A 19935-nucleotide genomic window follows, 5' to 3' on the forward strand; every position below is an offset into this window, starting at 1 on the left:
AACAGTTTAGCCAATGAGTGCTTTGTCTCCTAATAAACCCACGAAAAAACTGTGCCTCTATGTATTAGGTCGCAGTGTCCAGTGGTCGCAGTGAGGACGGTTCCAACCGGTCCTGGAGGATAAGTCCAACAAATTGTGCTGAGAATTGGTGGCCAAGTTTGTGTTGTAGAATGAGAGGGCAAGGTTGTGTGGTTGCAGTGGGATGGTCCCCTGGAGGAGGAGTCCCGCCAGGTGTTATGACCGCTGACGGCCGTGAGAATGTTGCAGGATGAGAGCACGAAGTCCAGTGGTACAGTGAGGATGGTCCCGATAGGCGGAGAGGTGGAGTCCGGCCAAGTGTGCTGATAGCAGGTGGCCAGGTTTGTGTTGTAGAATGAGAGGGCAAGGTTCTGTAGTTGCAGTGGGGATGGTCCCCTGGAGGAGGAGTCCCGCCGCGTGTTATGACCACTGACGGCCGTGAGAATGTTACAGGATGAGAGCACGAAGTCCAGTGGTACAGTGAGGATGGTCCCGATAGGTGGAGAGGTGGAGTCCGGCCAAGTATGCTGATAGCAGGTGGCCAGGTTTGTGTTGTAGAATGAGAGGGCAAGGTTCTGTGGTTGCAGTGGGGATGGTCCCCTGGAGGAGGAGTCCCGCCGCGTGTTATGACCACTGACGGCCGTGAGAATGTTACAGGATGAGAGCACGAAGTCCAGTGGTACAGTGAGGATGGTCCCGATAGGTGGAGAGGTGGAGTCCGGCCAAGTGTGCTGATAGCAGGTGGCCAGGTTTGTGTTGTAGAATGAGAGGGCAAGGTTCTGTAGTTGCAGTGGGGATGGTCCCCTGGAGGAGGAGTCCCGCCGCGTGTTATAACCACTGACGGCCGTGAGAATGTTGCAGGATGAGAGCGCGAAGTCGAGTGGTACAGTGAGGATGGTCCCGAAAGGTGGTGAGGTGGAGTCCGGCCAAGTGTGCTGATAGCAGGTGGCCAGGTTTGTGTTGTAGAATGAGAGGGCAAGGTTCTGTGGTTGCAGTGGGGATGGTCCCCTGGAGGAGGAGTCCCGCCACGTGATATGACCACTGATGGCCGTGAAAATGTTGCAGGATGAAAGCGCGAAGTCCAGTGGTACAGTGAGGATGGTGCCGAAAGGTGGTGAGGTGGAGTCCGGCCAAGTGTGCTGATAACAGGTGGCCAGGTTTGTGTTGTAGAATGAGAGGGCAAGGTTCTGTGGTTGCAGTGGGGATGGTCCCCTGGAGGAGGAGTCCCGCCACGTGTTATGACCACTGACGGCCGTGAGAATGTTGCAGGATGAGAGCGCGAAGACCAGTGGTACAGTGAGGATGGTCCCGATAGGTGGTGAGGTGGAGTCCGGCCAAGTGTGCTGATAGCAGGTGGCCAGGTTTGTGTTGTAGAATGAGAGGGCAAGGTTCTGTGGTTGCAGTGGGGATGGTCCCCTGGAGAAGGAGTAACGCCGCATGTTATGACCACTGACGGCCGTGAGAGTGTTGCAGGATGAGAGCACGAAGTCCAGTGGTACAGTGAGGATGGTCCCGAACCGTGGTGAGGTGGAGTCCCGCCAAGTGTGCTGATAGCAGGTGGCCAGGTTTGTGTTGTAGAATGAGAGGGCAAGGTTCTGTGGTTGCAGTGGGGAAGGGTCCCAGCAGGTCCTGCAGAAGTGTGCTGATAGCCGGTGACCGGGTGCGTGTTGCAGGGTGCGTGGGCAAGGTCCAGTGGTTGCAGTGGGGAAGGGTCACAGCAGGTCCTGGATGAGTGTGCTGACAGCTGGCGGCCGGATGCGTGTTGCAGGATTCGAGGGCAAGATCCCGTGGTTGCAGTGGGGAAGGTTCCGGCAGGTCCTGGAGAAGTGTGCTGATAGCCGGTGACCAGGTGTGTGTTGCAGGATGCGAGGGCGAGGTCTAGTGGTTGCAGTGGGGAAGGGTCCCAACAGGTCCTGGAGGAGGAGTCCAACCAAGTGTGCTGATAGCTGGCAGCCGGGTGTGTGTTGCAGGATGCGATGGTGAGTTCTAGTGGTTGCAGTGGGGCAGGGTCCCGGCGGGTACTGGAGGAGGAGTCCCACCAAGTGTGCTGATAGCTGGCGGCCGGGTGTGTGTTGCAGGATGCGAGGGCAAGGACCAGTGGTTGCAGTGGGGAAGGGTCCCAGCAGGTCCTGGAGGAGTGTGCTGATAGCTGGTGGCCGGGTGCGTGTTGCAGGATGCGAGGGCTAGGTCCAGTGGTTGCAGTGGGGAAGGGTCCCGGCAGGTCCTGGAGGAGTGTGCTGATAGTTGGTGGCTGGGTGCGTGTTGCAGGATGCGAGGGCTAGGTCTAGTTGTTGCAGTGGGGAAGGGTCACAGCAGGTCCTGGAGGAGTGTGCTGATAGCTGGTGGCCGGGTGAGTGTTGCAGGATGCGAAGGCGAGGTCCAGTAATTGCAGTGCGAAAGGGTCCCGGCAGGTCCTGGAGGTGGAGTCCCACCAAGTGTGCTGATAGCTGGCGGCCGGGTGTTTATTGCAGGATGCGAGTGCTAGGTCCAATGGTTGCAGTGGGGAAGGGTCACAGCAAGTCCTGGAAGAGTGTGCTGATAGCTGGTGGCCGGGTGTGTATTGCAGGATGCGAGGGCTAGGTCCAGTGGTTGCAGTGGGGAAGGTTCCGGCAGGTCCTGGAGAAGTGTGCTGATAGCCGGTGACCAGGTGTGTGTTGCAGGATGCGAGGGCGAGGTCTAGTGGTTGCAGTGGGGAAGGGTCCCAACAGGTCCTGGAGGAGGAGTCCAACCAAGTGTGCTGATAGCTGGCAGCCGGGTGTGTGTTGCAGGATGCGATGGTGAGTTCTAGTGGTTGCAGTGGGGCAGGGTCCCGGCGGGTACTGGAGGAGGAGTCCCACCAAGTGTGCTGATAGCTGGCGGCCGGGTGTGTGTTGCAGGATGCGAGGGCAAGGACCAGTGGTTGCAGTGGGGAAGGGTCCCAGCAGGTCCTGGAGGAGTGTGCTGATAGCTGGTGGCCGGGTGCGTGTTGCAGGATGCGAGGGCTAGGTCCAGTGGTTGCAGTGGGGAAGGGTCCCGGCAGGTCCTGGAGGAGTGTGCTGATAGTTGGTGGCTGGGTGCGTGTTGCAGGATGCGAGGGCTAGGTCTAGTTGTTGCAGTGGGGAAGGGTCACAGCAGGTCCTGGAGGAGTGTGCTGATAGCTGGTGGCCGGGTGAGTGTTGCAGGATGCGAAGGCGAGGTCCAGTAATTGCAGTGCGAAAGGGTCCCGGCAGGTCCTGGAGGTGGAGTCCCACCAAGTGTGCTGATAGCTGGCGGCCGGGTGTTTATTGCAGGATGCGAGTGCTAGGTCCAATGGTTGCAGTGGGGAAGGGTCACAGCAAGTCCTGGAAGAGTGTGCTGATAGCTGGTGGCCGGGTGTGTATTGCAGGATGCGAGGGCTAGGTCCAGTGGTTGCAGTGGGGAAGGGTCCCGGCAGGTCCTGGAGGAGTGTGCTGATAGTTGGTGTCTGGGTCCGTGTTGCAGAATGCGAGGGCTAGGTCCAGTGGTTGCAATGGGGAAGGGTCACAGCAGGTCCTGGAGGAGTGTGCTGATAGCTGGTGGCCGGGTGAGTGTTGCAACATGCGAAGGCGAGGTCCAGTAATTGCAGTGCGAAAGGTTCCCGGCAGGTCCTGGAGGAGGAGTCCCACCAAGTGTTCTGATAGCTGGCGGCCGGGTGTGTATTGCAGGATGCGAGGGCTAGGTCCAATGGTTGCAGTGGGAAAGGTTCACAGCAGGTCCTGGAAGAGTGTGCTGATAATTGGTGGCCGGGTGTGTGTTGCAGCATGCTAGGGCGAGTTCCTGTGGTTGCAGTGGGGAAGGGTCACAGCAAGTCCTGGAGGAGTGTGCTGAAAGCTGGCGGCCAGGTGTGTGTTGCAGGATGCGAGGGCAAGGTCCAGTGGTTGCAGTGGAGAAGGGTCCCAGCAGGTCCTGGAGGAGTGTGCTGAAAGCGGGTGGCCGGGTGTGTGTTGCAGGATGCTAGGGCGAGGTCCAATTTATGCAGTGGGAAAAGGGTCCCGGCAGGTCCTGGAGGAGGAGTCCCACCAAGTGTTGTGATAGCTGGCGGCCGGATGTGTGTTGCGGGATGCGAGGGCGAGGTCCAGTGGTTGCAGTGGGGAAGGGTCCCTGCAGGTCCTGGAGGAGTGTGCTGAAAACGGGTGGCCAGGTGTGTGTTGCAGAATGCTAGGGCTAGGTCCAGTGGTTGCAGTGGGGAAGTGTCCCAGCAGGTCCTGGAGGAGTGTGCTGATAGCCGGTGGCCGGGTGTGTGTTGCAGGATGCGAAGGCGAGGTCCAGTAATTGCAGTGCGAAAGGTTCCCGGCAGGTCCTGGAGGAGGAGGCCCACCAAGTGTGCTGATAGCTGGCGGCCGGGTATGTATTGCAGGATGCGAGGGCTAGGTCCAATGGTTGCAGTGGGGAAGGATCACAGCAGGTCCTGGAGGAGTGTGCTGATAGCTGGTGGCCGGGTGTGTGTTGCAGGATGCGAGGGCTAGGTCCAGTGGTTGCAGTGGGGAAGTGTCCCGGCAGGTCCTGGAGGAGTGTGCTGAAAGCTGGCGGCCAGGTGTGTGTTGCAGGATGCGAGGGCAAGGTCCAGTGGTTGCAGTGGGGAAGGGTCCCAGCAGGTCCTGGAGGAGTGTGCTGCTAGCGGGTGGCCGGGTGTGTGTTGCAAGATGCTAGGGCGAGGTCCAATTGTTGCAGTGGGAAAAAGGTCCCGGCAGGTCCTGGAGGAGGAGTACACTAAGTGTGCTGATAGCTGGCGGCCGGGTGTGTGTTGCAGGATGCGAGGGCGATGTCCAATGGTTGCAGTGGGGAAGGGTCCCATCAGGTCCTGGAGGAGTGTGCTGATAGCGGGTTGCCGGGTTTGTGTTACAGATGCGAGGGCAAGGTCCAGTGGTTGCAGTGGGGAAGGGTCCCAGCAGGTCCTGGAGGAGTGTGCTGATGGCTGGTGGCCGGGTGTGTGTTGCAGGATGCTAGGGCGAGGTCCAGTGGTTGCATGGGGGAAGGGTCCCAGCAGGTCCTGGAGTAGTGTGCTGATAGCAGGTGGCCGGGTGTGTGTTGCAGGATGCGAGGGCAAGGTCCAGTGGTTGCAGTGGGGAAGGGTCCCAGCAGGTCCTGGAGGAGTGTGCTGATAGCGGGTGGCCGGATGTGTGTTGCAGGATGCGAGGGCGAGGTCCATTTGTTGCAGTGGGAAAAGGGTTCCGGCAGGTCCTGGAGGAGGAGTCCACCAAGTGCGGTGATAGCTGTCGGTCGGGTGTGTGTTGCAGGATGTGAGGGCGAGGTCCAGTGGTTGCAATGGGGAAGGGTCCCAGCAGGTCCTGGAGGAGTGTGCTGATAGCTGGTGGCCGGGTGTGTGTTGCAGGATGCGAGGGCTAGGTCCAGTGGTTGCAGTGGGGAAGGGTCCCAGCAGATCCTGGAGGAGTGTGCTGATGGCTGGAAGCCGGGTGTGTGTTGCAAGATGCGAGGGCAAGGTCCAGTGGTTGCAGTGGGTTAGGGTTCCAGCAGGTCCTGGTGGAGTGTGCTGACAGCTGGCGGCCGGGTGTGTGTTGCAGGATGCAAGGGCGAGGTCCAGTGGTTGCAGTGGGGAAGGGTCCCAGCAGGTCCTGGAGGAGTGTGCTGATAGCCGGTGGCCGGGTGTGTGTTGCAGGATGCGAGGGCGAGGTCCAGTGGTTGCAGTGGGGAAGGGTCCCGGCAGGTCCTGGAGGAGTGTGCTGACAGCTGGCGGCCGGGTTTGTGTTGCAGGATGCGAGGGCGAGGTCCAGTGGTTGCAGTGGGGAAGGGTCCCAGCAGGTCCTGGAGGAGTGTGCTGCTAGCGGGTGGCCGGGTGTGTGTTGCAAGATGCTAGGGCGAGGTCCATTAGTTGCAGTGGGGAAGGGTCCCGGCAGGTCCTGGAGGAGGAGTCCCACTAAGTGTGCTGATATCTGGTGGCCGGGTGTGTGTTGCAGGATGCGAGGGCAAGGTCCAGTGGTTGCAGTGGGGAAGGGTCCCAGCAGGTCCTGGAGGAGTGTGCTGATGGCTGGTGGCCGGGTGTGTGTTGCAGGATGCGAGGGCTAGGTCCAGTGGTTGCAATGGGGAAAGGTCCCAGCAGGTCCTGGAGGAGTGTGCTGATGGCTGGTGGCCGGGTGTGTGTTGCAGGATGCGAGGGCAAGGTCCAGTGGTTGCAGTGGGGAAGGGTCCCAGCAGGTCCTGGAGGAGTGTGCTGATAGCCGGCGGCCGGGTGTGTGTTGCAGTATGCGAGGGCTAGGTCCAGTGGTTGCAGTGGGGAAGGGTCCCAGCAGGTCCTGGAGGAGTGTGCTGATGGCTGATGGGCGGGTGTGTATTGCAGGATGCGAGGGCAAGGTCCAGTGGTTGCAGTGGGGAAGGGTCCCAGCAGGTCCTGGAGGAGTGTGCTGATAGCCGGCGGCTGGGTGTGTGTTGCAGGATGCGAGGGCTAGGTCCAGTGGTTGCAGTGGGGAAGGGTCCCAGCAGGTCCTGGAGGAGTGTGCTGATAGCTGGTGGCCGGGTGTGGGTTGCAGGATGCGAGGGCTAGGTCCAGTGGTTGCAGTGGGGAAGGGTCCCAGCAGGTCCTGGAGGAGTGTGCTGATGGCTGGTGGCCGGGTGTGTGTTGCAGGATGCGAGGGCAAGGTCCAGTGGTTGCAGTGGGGAAGGGTCCCAGCAGGTCCTGGAGGAGTGTGCTGATAGCCGGCGGCCGGGTGTGTGTTGCAGAATGCGAGGGCAAGGTCCAGTGGTTGCAGTGGGTAAGGGTCCCAGCAGGTCCTGGAGGAGTGTGCTGATAGCCGGCGGCCGGCAGTGTGTTGCAGCATGCGAGGGCAAGGTCCAGTGGTTGCAGTGGGGAAGGGTCCCAGCAGGTCCTGGAGGAGTGTGTTGATGGCTGGTGGCCGGGTGTGTGTTGCAGGATGCGAGGGCAAGGTCCAGTGGTTGCAGTGGGGAAGGGTCCCAGCAGGTCCTGGAGGAGTGTGTTGATAGCCGGCGGCCAGGTGTGTGTTGCAGCATGCGTGGGCAAGGTTTAGTGGTTGCAGTGGGTAAGGGTCCCAGCAGGTCCTGGAGGAGTGTGCTGATAGCCGGCGGCCGGGTGTGTGTTGCAGCATGCGAGGGCAAGGTCCAGTGGTTGCAGTGGGTAAGGGTCCCAGCAGGTTTTGGAGGAGTGTTTTGATAGCCGGCGGCCGGGTGTGTGTTGCAGCATGCGAGGGCAAGGTCCAGTGGTTGCAGTGGGTAAGGGTCCCAGCAGGTCCTGGAGGAGTGTGCTGATAGCCGGCGGCCGGGTGTGTGTTGCAGAATGCGAGGGCAAGGTCCAGTGGTTGCAGTGGGTAAGGGTCCCAGCAGGTCCTGGAGGAGTGTGCTGATAGCCGGCGGCCGGGTGTGTGTTGCAGCATGCGAGGGCAAGGTCCAGTGGTTGCAGTGGGTAAGGGTCCCAGCAGGTCCTGGAGGAGTGTGCTGATAGCCGGCGGCCGGGTGTGTGTTGCAGCATGCGAGGGCAATGTCCAGTGGTTGCAGTGGGGAAGGGTCCCAGCAGGTCCTGGAGGAGTGTGCTGATAGCCGGTGGCTGGGTGCGTGTTGCAGGATGCGGGCGCCAGGTCGAGCGGCCGGAGCAAGCGTCGTGGCGGCGCTGGTGCTGGCGGCGTGCGCCGCGGCGGCGGGCCAAGATCCTGGCCCCAAGGCGCGCCGGCCACCCTACAGGTTCGACCTGCCCAAGAACGACATCTTCCGCGTCACGGCCGCCATCCCGGACAACCACCAGGTGTCCGCCTTCCTCTTCAAGGGCGAGACCAAACTGTGAGTGCTGCTCCTGTCCCCGGCCCGACCGGGTGTTTTCCCAGAGCGCCATTTATTCACGTGTGGGAGGATTTCAAGATATTTCAGTTTGAGTGACATGAATATATACATATATATATATATAAGTGTGGTAATGATTTAATTTTTAAAACCTATCAAGGAAAAATACACACTATTGCATTGAGCTTAAAAATACAAGGACTTAAACAAATTACTTTAGTTTCAGATTTAAATTTTTTTTAACAATAAATTATGTACCATAACTCTGTTTCAACTATGATTGTTTTAACAATAGTATAAAACAGCAACAACAATTTATTTAATTAAAAATAGAAAAAAAGACAAGCAGTGTTTGTCTTTGAATAACCTTAGTATTAATTTGAATAATAACATGTTTTATAACTGATAGTTAATTAGCTTGAATTTGTACAATTGTATAATGGTTGGTGGTTACTTGATATTCAAGGGGGGGAGGGTGAATATATTCTGCCCGGAGTAGCACCTAAAGTCTGGGCCTGGTTGTTGCAGGCATTAACAAAATATTTGAAAGTTTTGGAGCCAGACACAGAGTCGAGGACAGGAGCATATCTCAGATCCCATAACGTCGCACCTCTTTTTTTGTGTTATGATATTGAGGCTTACAGTGTATATATATATATATACAGTATATATATATATATACACACACATTAGCAGTATATATTGGTTGGTCCAGTGACTGGGTTTTCGGTGTGGAGTTTTAACCGATGACATCCATCTTGGATTGTGAGGTCCTGGCGGCCATCTTGAATGACCTCGACCTTGACCTTCAAAATTTGCTAGATTTACAGAAAAACTCGAAATATACCTAAAATTCGCCAAAATTCGCCAAAATTTCCCGATTTTTGGAAAAAAATTAATGAAAAATAAAATAATTCACTATTCTAAGGAAACAAATTTCCCGTTTTGCCAACTTCTCGTAGTAGAAACGATATTTAACGTAGCCATATATAGCCATAATTATTTTCGACTTTCCATATAAGGACCAGACTGAACTTGGCTTTGGGTACCACGGAAGCTTCATGATAGCATAGTAAGCTTACACCAAGCCTACACCTGCAAGCATAAGCTTGAATGAACAGCCAAACCCACTGATCTCCACGTCTCCTCGCGTCCAGATTGCCGCAAGCTTTCTGTGACAAGCTCAAATCAAGCTGGCAAACACGTCACTCAAACTTACGTGAGTAAAGCTCACACTGAACGTGCCAAATTTAATGATTTTGTCTCATGTTTAAGTATGTGAAGAAAAGAACGTAGGTGTAAAAGCGTACTCGAAATTTAAGTTTCTAAGTATCTGTGGAACACCAACATCTTTATTTTTTTAATCGGCCTCCCAAGTTTGAAGACTGTAACTGAACATTAGTTATTTAATGTTTATATTAAATGATTGTAGTCAACGTATTAGACTAAACATTATTGAACAACCAGAATCATGAAAGTTGGCTAGTATATTGCCACATTTGACTGCCGTAAACATATCAAGTTTGATAATTCTCGCTGCCATATCAGTTTTAGAAAACATAAACGAATTAGTGAAAAATGCATCCTTCAATGGTTTAGGATGATTATAAAATTTGTACAAAACATTCCTGACCTTAAATCTTTGATGAAATCTTTGCAAAATATTTTTTTTTCCTATCAATTTAGCCACCAATACACATGTGAATAAAATTAAATTTTTTAAATTTGTTATTTAGATTAAAAGTTATAAAAATTACGTTTTCGAATAAAGTACATTTTTTCGACATTTCAATATGTGAAAAATGTAAACACAATATTTTATTTCTATCTCATTGCCCTACTTTTAAATTTTACCTTTTAGATTTTTTTCCAATCGAAAATAAAACAATGAAGAAATTAAATTTGCATGCAGCACTTTTTAATTGTTTTAAAATGTACGTCTGTATAAAAAATTGCCTGAATTTAGTTCAGATTTAAAAATGTGTATTTTATTATTTTAATTTAACCAGAAAACCAGGTTTATTCGTTATTTTTGACCAAAAATAAAGTAAATAACACTGAAAAAGTCTCGCTGGCTAGGGTTTACTTTTCTAAAATCTATAAAAATTAATAACTTGTAAATGTATATACCAATTTCGATAATTAAAAACTATAAAAAAAATGTTTCTACATTGGTGGAAAAAATGTATTAGAAAAATACTACACCAAATGTTTAATAAGGGCAGGGACGTATTTATACAAAATTTTAATAGTTCTTAACTACTGACAAGTACTGTAAAGTAAATCTTAGTTTAAAAACTTAAAACAAGGAATAAACGGGGGAGATACAACAATATCGTAGATATCTTCAACGTGGAGTTTTATGATTGTCTAAATAAATTCATCATAGTACATTATGCGAGCGCGCAGTTTTTATCAATTACGACTATATTTTGCATCCACAGTCTATATCCATTACTACTCTAGTTCAGTCTGAATACATAACTACTCAATGGTGGGTGCGCGGAGTCTATACTGAACACTACTCTATGCTGCGAGCCGCTCAGTCTGTATACATAACTACTCTATGGTGGGTGCGCGGAGTCTATACTCAACACTACTCTATGCTGCGAGCCACTCAGTCTGTATACATCAGTACTCTATGGTGGGTGCGCGGAGTCTATACTCAACACTACTCTATGCTGCGAGCCGCTCAGTCTGTATACATCAGTACTCTATGGTGAGTGCGCGGAGTCTATACTCAACACTACTCTATGCCGCGAGCGCTGTGTCTACGCCCACTACTGCTCTATGCCACGCCTGCAAGAGGCTGGCCGAGGGCTGTCGGCTCGCCCACGGCCGCCGCCCAAGTCCGTGTGCCGATGCAGTCATTGTCCGGCGGCCCAAAATACAAATAAACGCCGTCAAGGCGAGCTGGTTCCCTCTCTCCTCCCGTCGCGCCACGACATGAGTTTCCCTCTCGGGACCCTGGACGTCAGTTGTTGTCTCCCCAAGGTCATGGCTGCTGACCCACTGCTCTCGCAGATGGAAAGAGAAAGCCGTCATGCAAATCTCCTCTCGCTCTTTCTCTTCTTCACTTCTTTCGGCTCGGCACACCAAGCCCGGCTCCAAAAAAAAGGTGGTATTAAGGGCGATAGCCCCATCCCAAGCCTAATTTTTTTTTAATTTTTGTAATGCATGTTTCTGTAATAATGTTCGCAGGCTTTCGCGGCCATTGTCTGAAAAAGCTTTGATTCTGGGTTGTAGCCGCGTCCTTGGCGAATAATTCACCAACGTCACTTTTAAAATAAATTTACATGCTTAAAATAAAAATTAAACACAATAGTATAATAATTCAAAACTAGCATAAAAAGTAAAACTCTATAAACTGTCCAGAGACCAAAAGCGCATCTGACCTCATAATAGATTACAAAGTTAATTTTCAACTTTTTTATGCAGTGCCGGTAATCCCTGATGATAGCGACTGCAATGTCGACCGAAACGTCGGTGAATTATTCGCCAAGGACGCGGCTACAACCCAGAAGCCAATCTACTTCATATTTATGTACTTCGGAGGCATAAAACACTATGTCACATACGCCAAATTTGTCATGAAAGCAGTTCATCGAATTTTAATTATTATCTCACCTATTTATTCAACTAATTTTCTACCCAAATAATATGTTAATTTTGACATAGCGTCCATCTTTGTGTTGTTTCCGCTAGAAAAAACGTCGAACGGTGGCCAAGTTTAGATTTAAAATTGTGTTTTGCCCAAAAGTGGACATAGTGTCTTTCTTATTCCTCCGAGGCACAGATTTATGATTACTTAAATACCTAAATTCATTAACTTTTATTTCTTTAATATTTTATAGCAAAAAATACTAAAATCTAGTTTTTGATACCAGAAATTTGTTAGTGTACGAAGGCCAATATTTGAATTAACTTACACCTGATATGATTTTCAACTGCAATCGTTCTTTGTACGGTACCCCCTCCCTAAAAGTGTTGTTGGAGCCATCCATGCGACACACTCCCTGTCCCCCAATCCCCTTGCCTGGAGGTGAAGTGTGGAAAAGATTGGAAAATTATGGAAAAGTTTTGAAAAGTGCGAAAATTTTTGAAATAGTGTGGGAAGGGTTGGGCAGTAATATGCGAAATTGTATAAAAGTGTTCAAAAGAATGTAAATGCTTACAAAAATTGTAAAATAATACGTAGGTTTGCAAAAAAAAATCTAAAGTGTGGAAATGTTTGCGAAAAAGTCAATAAGTATGCGAAATGTGGAAAAGTATTCAAAGTGTGGAAAGGTAGCAGCCATGTTCCCATGTAACACCGTTGCTTCAGTGATCACACTACAGTGATCTTAACACTCGCTGGTAGACTCTAAGCCAATAATAAACAAGAAGACGTTGGTGCACAATTACGTGCGACACGCCAGTATGTGACCACGCTGTCCAACTATGAGCACTCTAAGGAGTCTTTATTATGAACAGTACAGTTGAGTGTAGCCTGAAGTGAAACCAATCCGCGAAATAATCTTGGCCCAAGCCATAATTTATGGATCATTGATTTCCATACGTTTATACCGATCTTCCAGTAAATTAGTTTTGTTTTTTGTGTGTTTGTAGCAAACGGTTCCACCAAATATGTGATCGAGGTTATCTGCCATTGATGTGTAACGTCCCCGCTCTCGGTATACGGCATTTGTTTGGAGTGATTTCATGAATGGAACGGAAGTAGCATGGAACGGAAATGTGTAACCACGGTGCTGCCATCTGTGGTGGATGGCGCGAACCAGAGAAAAGAACACATTATGGTATTAACTGTTTAATGAATTTGGACAAAAGGGGCAGTACTTAAATACAAATTATTGTTGAAAATCAGGTCCAAAGCCTAGGTTTCGTATTTTTTTCAAGACTTTTTCGCTTTTATCAGAGCCCTTTGATTTTAAAGTTTAAAATTTTGCTTCGTAAACCAAAGGTTTTGATAGTCGACGTAGCTGCTCCGGCAATGAAGTCTAGCGGCTGGTGAGAAAACTGCGTGACAACGCAGTTGAAAATAATATTTGCGTATATATTTATCACGATGGGCATTACTTTAAAAAATTCCACGTTAAATTTCGTGTCCGTGTTTTGTATTATAAATGTATTGCAAAATGAGAAAACATGATATTACTCGTTACCGAGATTAGAAGAAAACAAACATTTTAGCTATTTAAATATGCCAGGCACTGTACACGTATGCAGTGCCGGTATGGAGAAAACATTTGAATATTTTTTTGTAATTTTGTAGGTTCAAAGGCAACCGGCATCTACTCTCAGAAAGAAAATTACCAAACTTTGCCTAGCCCTTTAATGTTCTCGAAGAAGGGGGGGGGGGAAGATTTTGACAACTTTTAAAATAAATTGTATTTTTGAAATTAATTTAAAACTATATTAAGAAATAGACGTTAACATTACAATTAAACCTTAACATGTTAAATTTTCCGTTCCGTTTAATTTTATCAGAAGTAAATGCACATACATGTAAAAACGCAACTTTAGCATGTGATAAGGCAAAAGTCTACAAGGTTTAGATTGTTAAATGATGACCTTGAAAACTCTTGCTTGTTACGTGGTTACCTGGATGACCAATGTTTTGAGAATTGCGAAATCGCTCTTTTTCACTACCCCCTGCTTTCCGACCGGTCACCTGCAACGGGCTGAACGTGTGTGCATCACACGTTGCCTGTATCCCAGGCGTAGAGCGCTTCCCCTATAAAACGCGTCCAGAACCGTAGTTGAAAAAAAGATTTTCAGAGGAGATTTCGGAAATGAAACTCGTTTAGTTTCATCGAATTGCGCTGAACTGAATCAACAAGTCTCGCATATTCTTTGGAACGTCAACTCTCGGCATTTGGTGGGAGTAATTTCGTGAATGCGACGGAAGTCAAAGGAACGGAAATGTGTAACAGGAAGAAAAGAGACGCGCGTGCCATTTAATTTTTATCGGTGCTGCCTACAGTTGACGCTTGTGCTGCAGTGTGTCAGCTAGTGTAAACATTTTCATGGTGTTTGAAAAAAGAGAGAAAGAAAGGGAGAAAGAAAAATGAAACACAGCTGTTTACCGTTCGTTCCGCTAACGGCAGATTTTAACAGTGCGACGCATTGCCATGTGGCATTTCTAATACGCTATAAATACTTTGTTTTAAAAGAATGTATACTATATTAAATTATTAAATAATTATGTAAGTGTAGTTTTAAAATACGTGTTGTTGTAATACATAGTTTTTTATTCGATATGTTATATATTACACATTACTGGCGAGTACTGAAAGTCTCGCTCACTTTTTTTTTAATACAAGATGAAGTAACAAATTCCGATAAACACAGCGATTGATGGTCAACGTTTCGAGCAACATTTGAGATGCCACCATGTGTTTGCCATCAGTTGGTCGAGCAGGTTTTATTGTTCACACTTTCCGCGGTTACGACGTTTTACCAGTTACACCGATTTATCGAATCTACTGCGTGAATAAGCACGCACGGATTAGGTTCAGGCTAGGTCTCACTCGTCAACTTGAATTGTTTCATTTTCATTTCATTACTATTATTTTTGGTTTGAGTTTATTTTTATGGAACTTCGATTATAATTATTTAGTTAACTGTAACATTGCAACATTATTTTTGACTTATGTATCCGTACTTCATAATCAAACGGAGGGCTGTACAATGTTTAACTTGAATACTTAACAGGAGATGTAAAAAACTAAATTAAAATCTCAACATATATTTTGAACTCTCGCTAAATTCTTATAAAATATATCTGAGCGAGTTAAGCTTTTATTGTTCAAAAGAAAACTAACGTTTAAGAAATATCTGCAAAGAATAATCGCTAGACTGAGACCAGTATGATTCTAAGGTTTCATAATTACTTAAATTGATCTGATAGTGAGTTTTTTTCTTTTTCAGCTAAGCAATGAAATATTAATAACAGTCCGGGCGGAACTTCAAAATCTCGATTTTTTTCTTCAGACTTCCTTTAAATGACTATTTTTTTATGTTATAACAATATTTTATCTGTATATTTTCCGAGAAAAGTTTTAATAATTGGTTTATTTGTGATGTTTTCTCGCTTCGGAAAATATTAGTTAATATCCAACGACTATAGAGATAAATATCACCCCTGAAAACATTAATGTATTGATAAACAGAATTGTGGCGTGTATTAAAAGTTCCGAAAACAACATTTAGAAGCCATAGTATGCAAAATTGTGCAAACGCGTGTGTACAAAAAGGTAAGTATGCTAAATTAAGTGTGCTGTAAGTGTGGTGTGCTGTAGCGTGCCTCACTTTGTAATTATTTATTTGAGCGATAAAAATAAACAATATTGAATTCATTGGATGTTCGCAACTCTAGCAAACATGGCGTCGATAATTCTGCAAAGAGTTTTACTCTTTACAATATATGTTATTCCCCTTTGTATTCACACATTCACAATTTAAATCTCCTCGCCATAGAGAAATTTCCGTTATTCTCGTTACTTCCGTTGACTAATCACTTGCGTTACCTCGTGATGACGTGATCGCTCAACTTAAACTGAAGGATAAAAAAAAGTTTATTAATATTTAGTCAAATTTTAGTGGTACGGAAACCAGGATTACTCATTTAAGACGTACACATTGGTATTTTCAAAAATAATTTACTACTTTTTTCTTGTTTTTGTTCATAATTAAATTAAAGTTCTTTACGTGTTTCTCCCCTGCTTCCTGAAATAACAATTTTTTTATATATATTTGTTTTCTTGGACTAAATTCAAGGCAGTCAGCAATGGTAGTGATGAGGTTCAAGCCTCAGAGTCGCTTAATTAGAGCGAATAGTATAGTAACAGGCGAGCTGCAAGAGATATTGCTATACTAAAAAAAAATCTGTTTCATATTCAAACGCAACACCTGTTTTGAAGACACGCGTGTGGACTTTGAGAACAATGGCGTTTGTTCAGCCGACCCGAGACAAATATGCCGGCCGAGTAGACGACACTCGCGGACGGATTTGCCGGTTCACTGAACTGACTCGTTTCCGTTGCGCACTGGTGGCGCACCTGCCGGCCGCCACCGAACTAAACACAACGGCGGGCAGTGAAACAGCTGTGCCTGCGTTTAATGGTGGCGAAGTATAGCGGTGGGCGCAGAAAGGATGTGTGTGGTTCGCATCCGGAAATTTTGGAATTTTATAAACGATCATTTCATTTGTCAGTTTAACTATCACGCTCGGATTATTTTTTAAAAAATATATACGTTAAATTTCGTGTCAGAGTTTGATACTGTAAGTTTATTTGTAACATAAACAACTTTAAATCACATGAATTTATTAATGTATATAACTTTGTAAATGAAATACATTTCCAGGGAAATATAAACGAACAACGTATATGAAATGCATACCTATTAAATGAAAATGTGAGTTGGTTTTCTTTCATTTAAGATTTTATTTTATGATAGTAACTTCGTTTATCTTATAAATTGCTTGTTTCTTGATTGTGACTTCAATAAAAAACGTTTTATTATAATTAAAATAAAAGCTTAATAAGTTATACAAAATAGTAATTAATGAACCTCTAATTAACCTTTAATCGTTGTTGATAGAACTATTAGATGTACACATTTATCACTGAAAATCTTGATAAACTCGATTAACTACGTGCATGTTATTTTAAGATCAGGTATATATCACAAGTACCCTACGTTAAATCAAACTAAAATTCTCTTGTATACAACATAAAATAACTGTATTTTAGTCGAAAGTTGAACAGAATATTTTTCCATCTTCGACAATTAATTTCATTTTTTTCAGTGAAGTTTAGAAGAAAAATATAAAAAATCAATTCCGCAGGTAACATTCTTTTAAATTCAATGGCTTACATTTATTGTGTACTAGCTGCAGTACCCGGCTTTGCCCGGACTGAACACTGGGTGGTATATTGTCCGCGGGTTACAGCACAATGGATAGCAATATGTCCAGTGTGGTGGACATTAAGAAATGACACAATTACTGTTTGTGTATCTGTGACCTATAGTTTTCTGTTTACCCATGGCGATCGGTTAAAAGGTTTAGAAGTTGATGTGCTACAGCGCCATCTAGCGGCGAGTTACAAAAAAAATGGTTAGCATATAAACCTTCTCCATGATAAAAACACTTCGATGTGCCAACTTTCATGGCGATCGGTCAAACGGTGTAAGAGTTTATCGACGTCATACATGCCAAAATCCAATTATATATATATTCTTATATTTCGAAATTTTAGGGCTTTCACTTTTGCGGAAAGTGGATGTTCAGGACCTCGAATGTTTTGGAACACTCCATCTCGAAAGAATAGATATTTGAAGTTCCTGAAATTGTCGAAATTTTGGGGCTTTGTTCCCAGAGGGGTTCGAGGACCCTTAATGGCTCGAAAACACTTAAAATCGAACGAGATAGATTTTTAAAAAATTTTAAACTTTCGAAATTTTGGGGCTTTAACCACCTGGGGGGGGGGGGGTTATGTTGAGGACCCCAATGGCTCGGAAACACTCCAAATCGAAAGATATATAAAGGAATTTAAGAATGTAGGCATTTACTGTATACTCCTATCTACCATAATAACAATATTGACAAATAGAAAGCTTATTACCTACCTATGAATAATTATCTAAATAAATTAATAAATAACTGTATGTTTAAGAATTTACGTACATACATAATATTAAACTTCAAACTTACACACCAAAAAAACCTAAATATGTTTGTGAAACTATTTTTTATTTGTCATAATGTTTAAAACATTTGTAGGATTTGTTTATATGTAAAACTGTGGTGGAAATATTCCGCTTATCCAAAGGAGTATAGAAATTAATAGAGATATCACTCCCTGTACACACCACAAATCTTTGAATTAAGTAAAAAAAATAAACACATAGTCCAAAATGAAACAAAAAGTATAAATAACAACTAATTTGACAAAACAATTTATACAACTGGAATGACAATGTTAACATCAGCCTGAAATTTAATAGAAGTAGGTAGGTAAGAATATATATAAGAAAATAAATGAAATTAAAACATACATAAATAAAATTATCTCACACTCAACCAAACATAATGTTTAATATGAAATAAAGGAAGATGGCAATTACACGTAACAATTCTAATTAATAAAAAAAAATCAACTTTCCTGAAATAGTAAAATTCAAATTTTTCAACAATCTATTGCATAATTGATAAATATTTCTGGTCTTCGGTCTCAGCAGCCCTAAGACTCTATACGCTCAGCAGATAAATTATAAACACTAAACCAAACTCCTTGCAAATAAGTAGGTACTGTAAAAAAATAACAATATTGACAAATAGAAAATATTAGTAGGCCCTACCAACCTATGAACAAATTTCGAAGAAATTTATAAGTTTAAGAATTTATGTACCTACATAATATTAAACTTGAAACTATCAACACAATAAAAACCTAAGAATGTTAGTGAAACTAATTTTTTTTATTTGTCATAATACCTAAAATACGTATGTTTCCAAAATGAAACAAAGTATAAATAATGACCAATTTGACAAAAAAAAATTGTACAACTCGAATGACATTGAAAACATACACGTGAAATTTAAAAGAATTATGAGTGCCCTAGGTAGGGAGAAAAAATATATATAGAAGAAATTAAATAAAATAATGGGTGCGCGTACTTAGGTACGTGCATGAGAAGTTATACTTCTTTAGCATCATTAAAAAATAGTTTTTAATTGCATGCAAAAATATTGCGTGGAGTCCCTCCGCGCGGAAGAAGTGAAACTTCGTAATGTGTAAATGAAAATAGGAAGGGGTAGAAATTGATTTTTAGTGAAATCATATTGTATTAAATCAAACTAAAAAAATAAAGGAAATAAATTTGTAACGATTCATAGATTGGTCTTCAGAGAGAGAGAGAGAGAGAGACCTATTGAATGTCTATAAAACTAACTTTCTTATGATAACAGATTTTCATGAAATAAATCATGAAATCATTCAACGATAAAAGCTGTTTATTTAATTAAGCGGACGGGTTCGCCCCAAGGAGAAAATTGACGCGGCGAGACCTCGTGGACATAGAGAAATGACGCACACTCACTATTTATGTGTATGAAACATGATTTTTTTCTGCAATTTAAAAAACGGTATTGAAAATTGAAACAAATATGGCGACACTACAAACTGTCAAGATCTTTATTTTTTTCTTACTCTCTACTTAGTTCCTTACAATAGCAAAACGTAACGTAATGGCTTGAAAGCTATTGCTCGGCAGACATAGAGGAATGACACTTTACAGTTTGTATATCTATGACACACGTTACATAAAATTAAGATATATTTTTTTAACCCGTTTAAAAATTTTTTTTAGACAAAAGATAACCTATGTCCATCCCCAGGATATAATCTATCTCCTTGCCAAATTTCATTACGATCTGTTCAGCCGTTCTGCCGGGAAAAGGTAACAAACAGACAGACAGAGTTACTTTCGCATTTATAATATTAGTAAGGATTTTGCAGTATGTGGTTAATTTTACAGCAACATGTTTATATCTACCCAGATATACAGTCGCTATTCGACATAAAATTCCCTAAGAAAATAAACTAAATTTATGTAAACGTTTAACAATATGTTCTCTTGCTTTGTGTTTGTGCTTGGGTAAGTAAAATAATTATTTTGTGTCAAAAGTAAGGTTTTATGTAAAACATATGTTAACAAGCATTATCCTTGTGAAGCTTCATAAGTGGTACAACATAAATGAATGAAATTTTGCATTGGATAATTCAGCAGTGATGTATTCATGGTTTTTATGACTTCGAAGCTTAAAAAAAACCTAACAAAAATATTTTAATAATTAGATTTATTTTTACGTTTAATTATTCGGTTCTATACTTATTATGCAGAAATTAACTAAACAAAATAAAATTAGTCTCTTAAAATGAAATACCAAACGTATTTCTTAAACACAGAATATAAAATATTATAAGTATGCGAAACAATTTTGTCACATAACGACCTGCAGAGACACTCTAGGTTGCGATAAATCCCGCCCCGTACCATGTCTTATACCTGTCATATCTTCTGTTATGCCTATGGGTATTAAAGTTGGCACGACAGATTTTATATGAGTAGAAAAGATTAAACTATTTTCTTCACACACACTATACCTAA

The 19935-nt window shown here is 44.7% G+C and overlaps 1 protein-coding gene across 1 annotated transcript in view; it reads left to right on the forward strand.

Moving 5' to 3' along the window:
- Positions 1 to 19935, forward strand: part of LOC134534520 (protein NDNF) — a 132946-nt gene that overhangs the window by 17524 nt on the left and 95487 nt on the right. The window contains exon 2 of the mRNA XM_063372999.1: positions 7546 to 7758. Within this exon, the coding sequence (XP_063229069.1) occupies positions 7547 to 7758 (212 nt within the window). The 5' untranslated portion in view covers position 7546. The remainder of the gene's footprint in view (positions 1 to 7545; positions 7759 to 19935) is intronic.

The sequence above is a fragment of the Bacillus rossius genome, chromosome 7, assembly GCF_032445375.1.
Source record: "Bacillus rossius redtenbacheri isolate Brsri chromosome 7, Brsri_v3, whole genome shotgun sequence".
NCBI lineage: Eukaryota > Metazoa > Arthropoda > Insecta > Phasmatodea > Bacillidae > Bacillus > Bacillus rossius.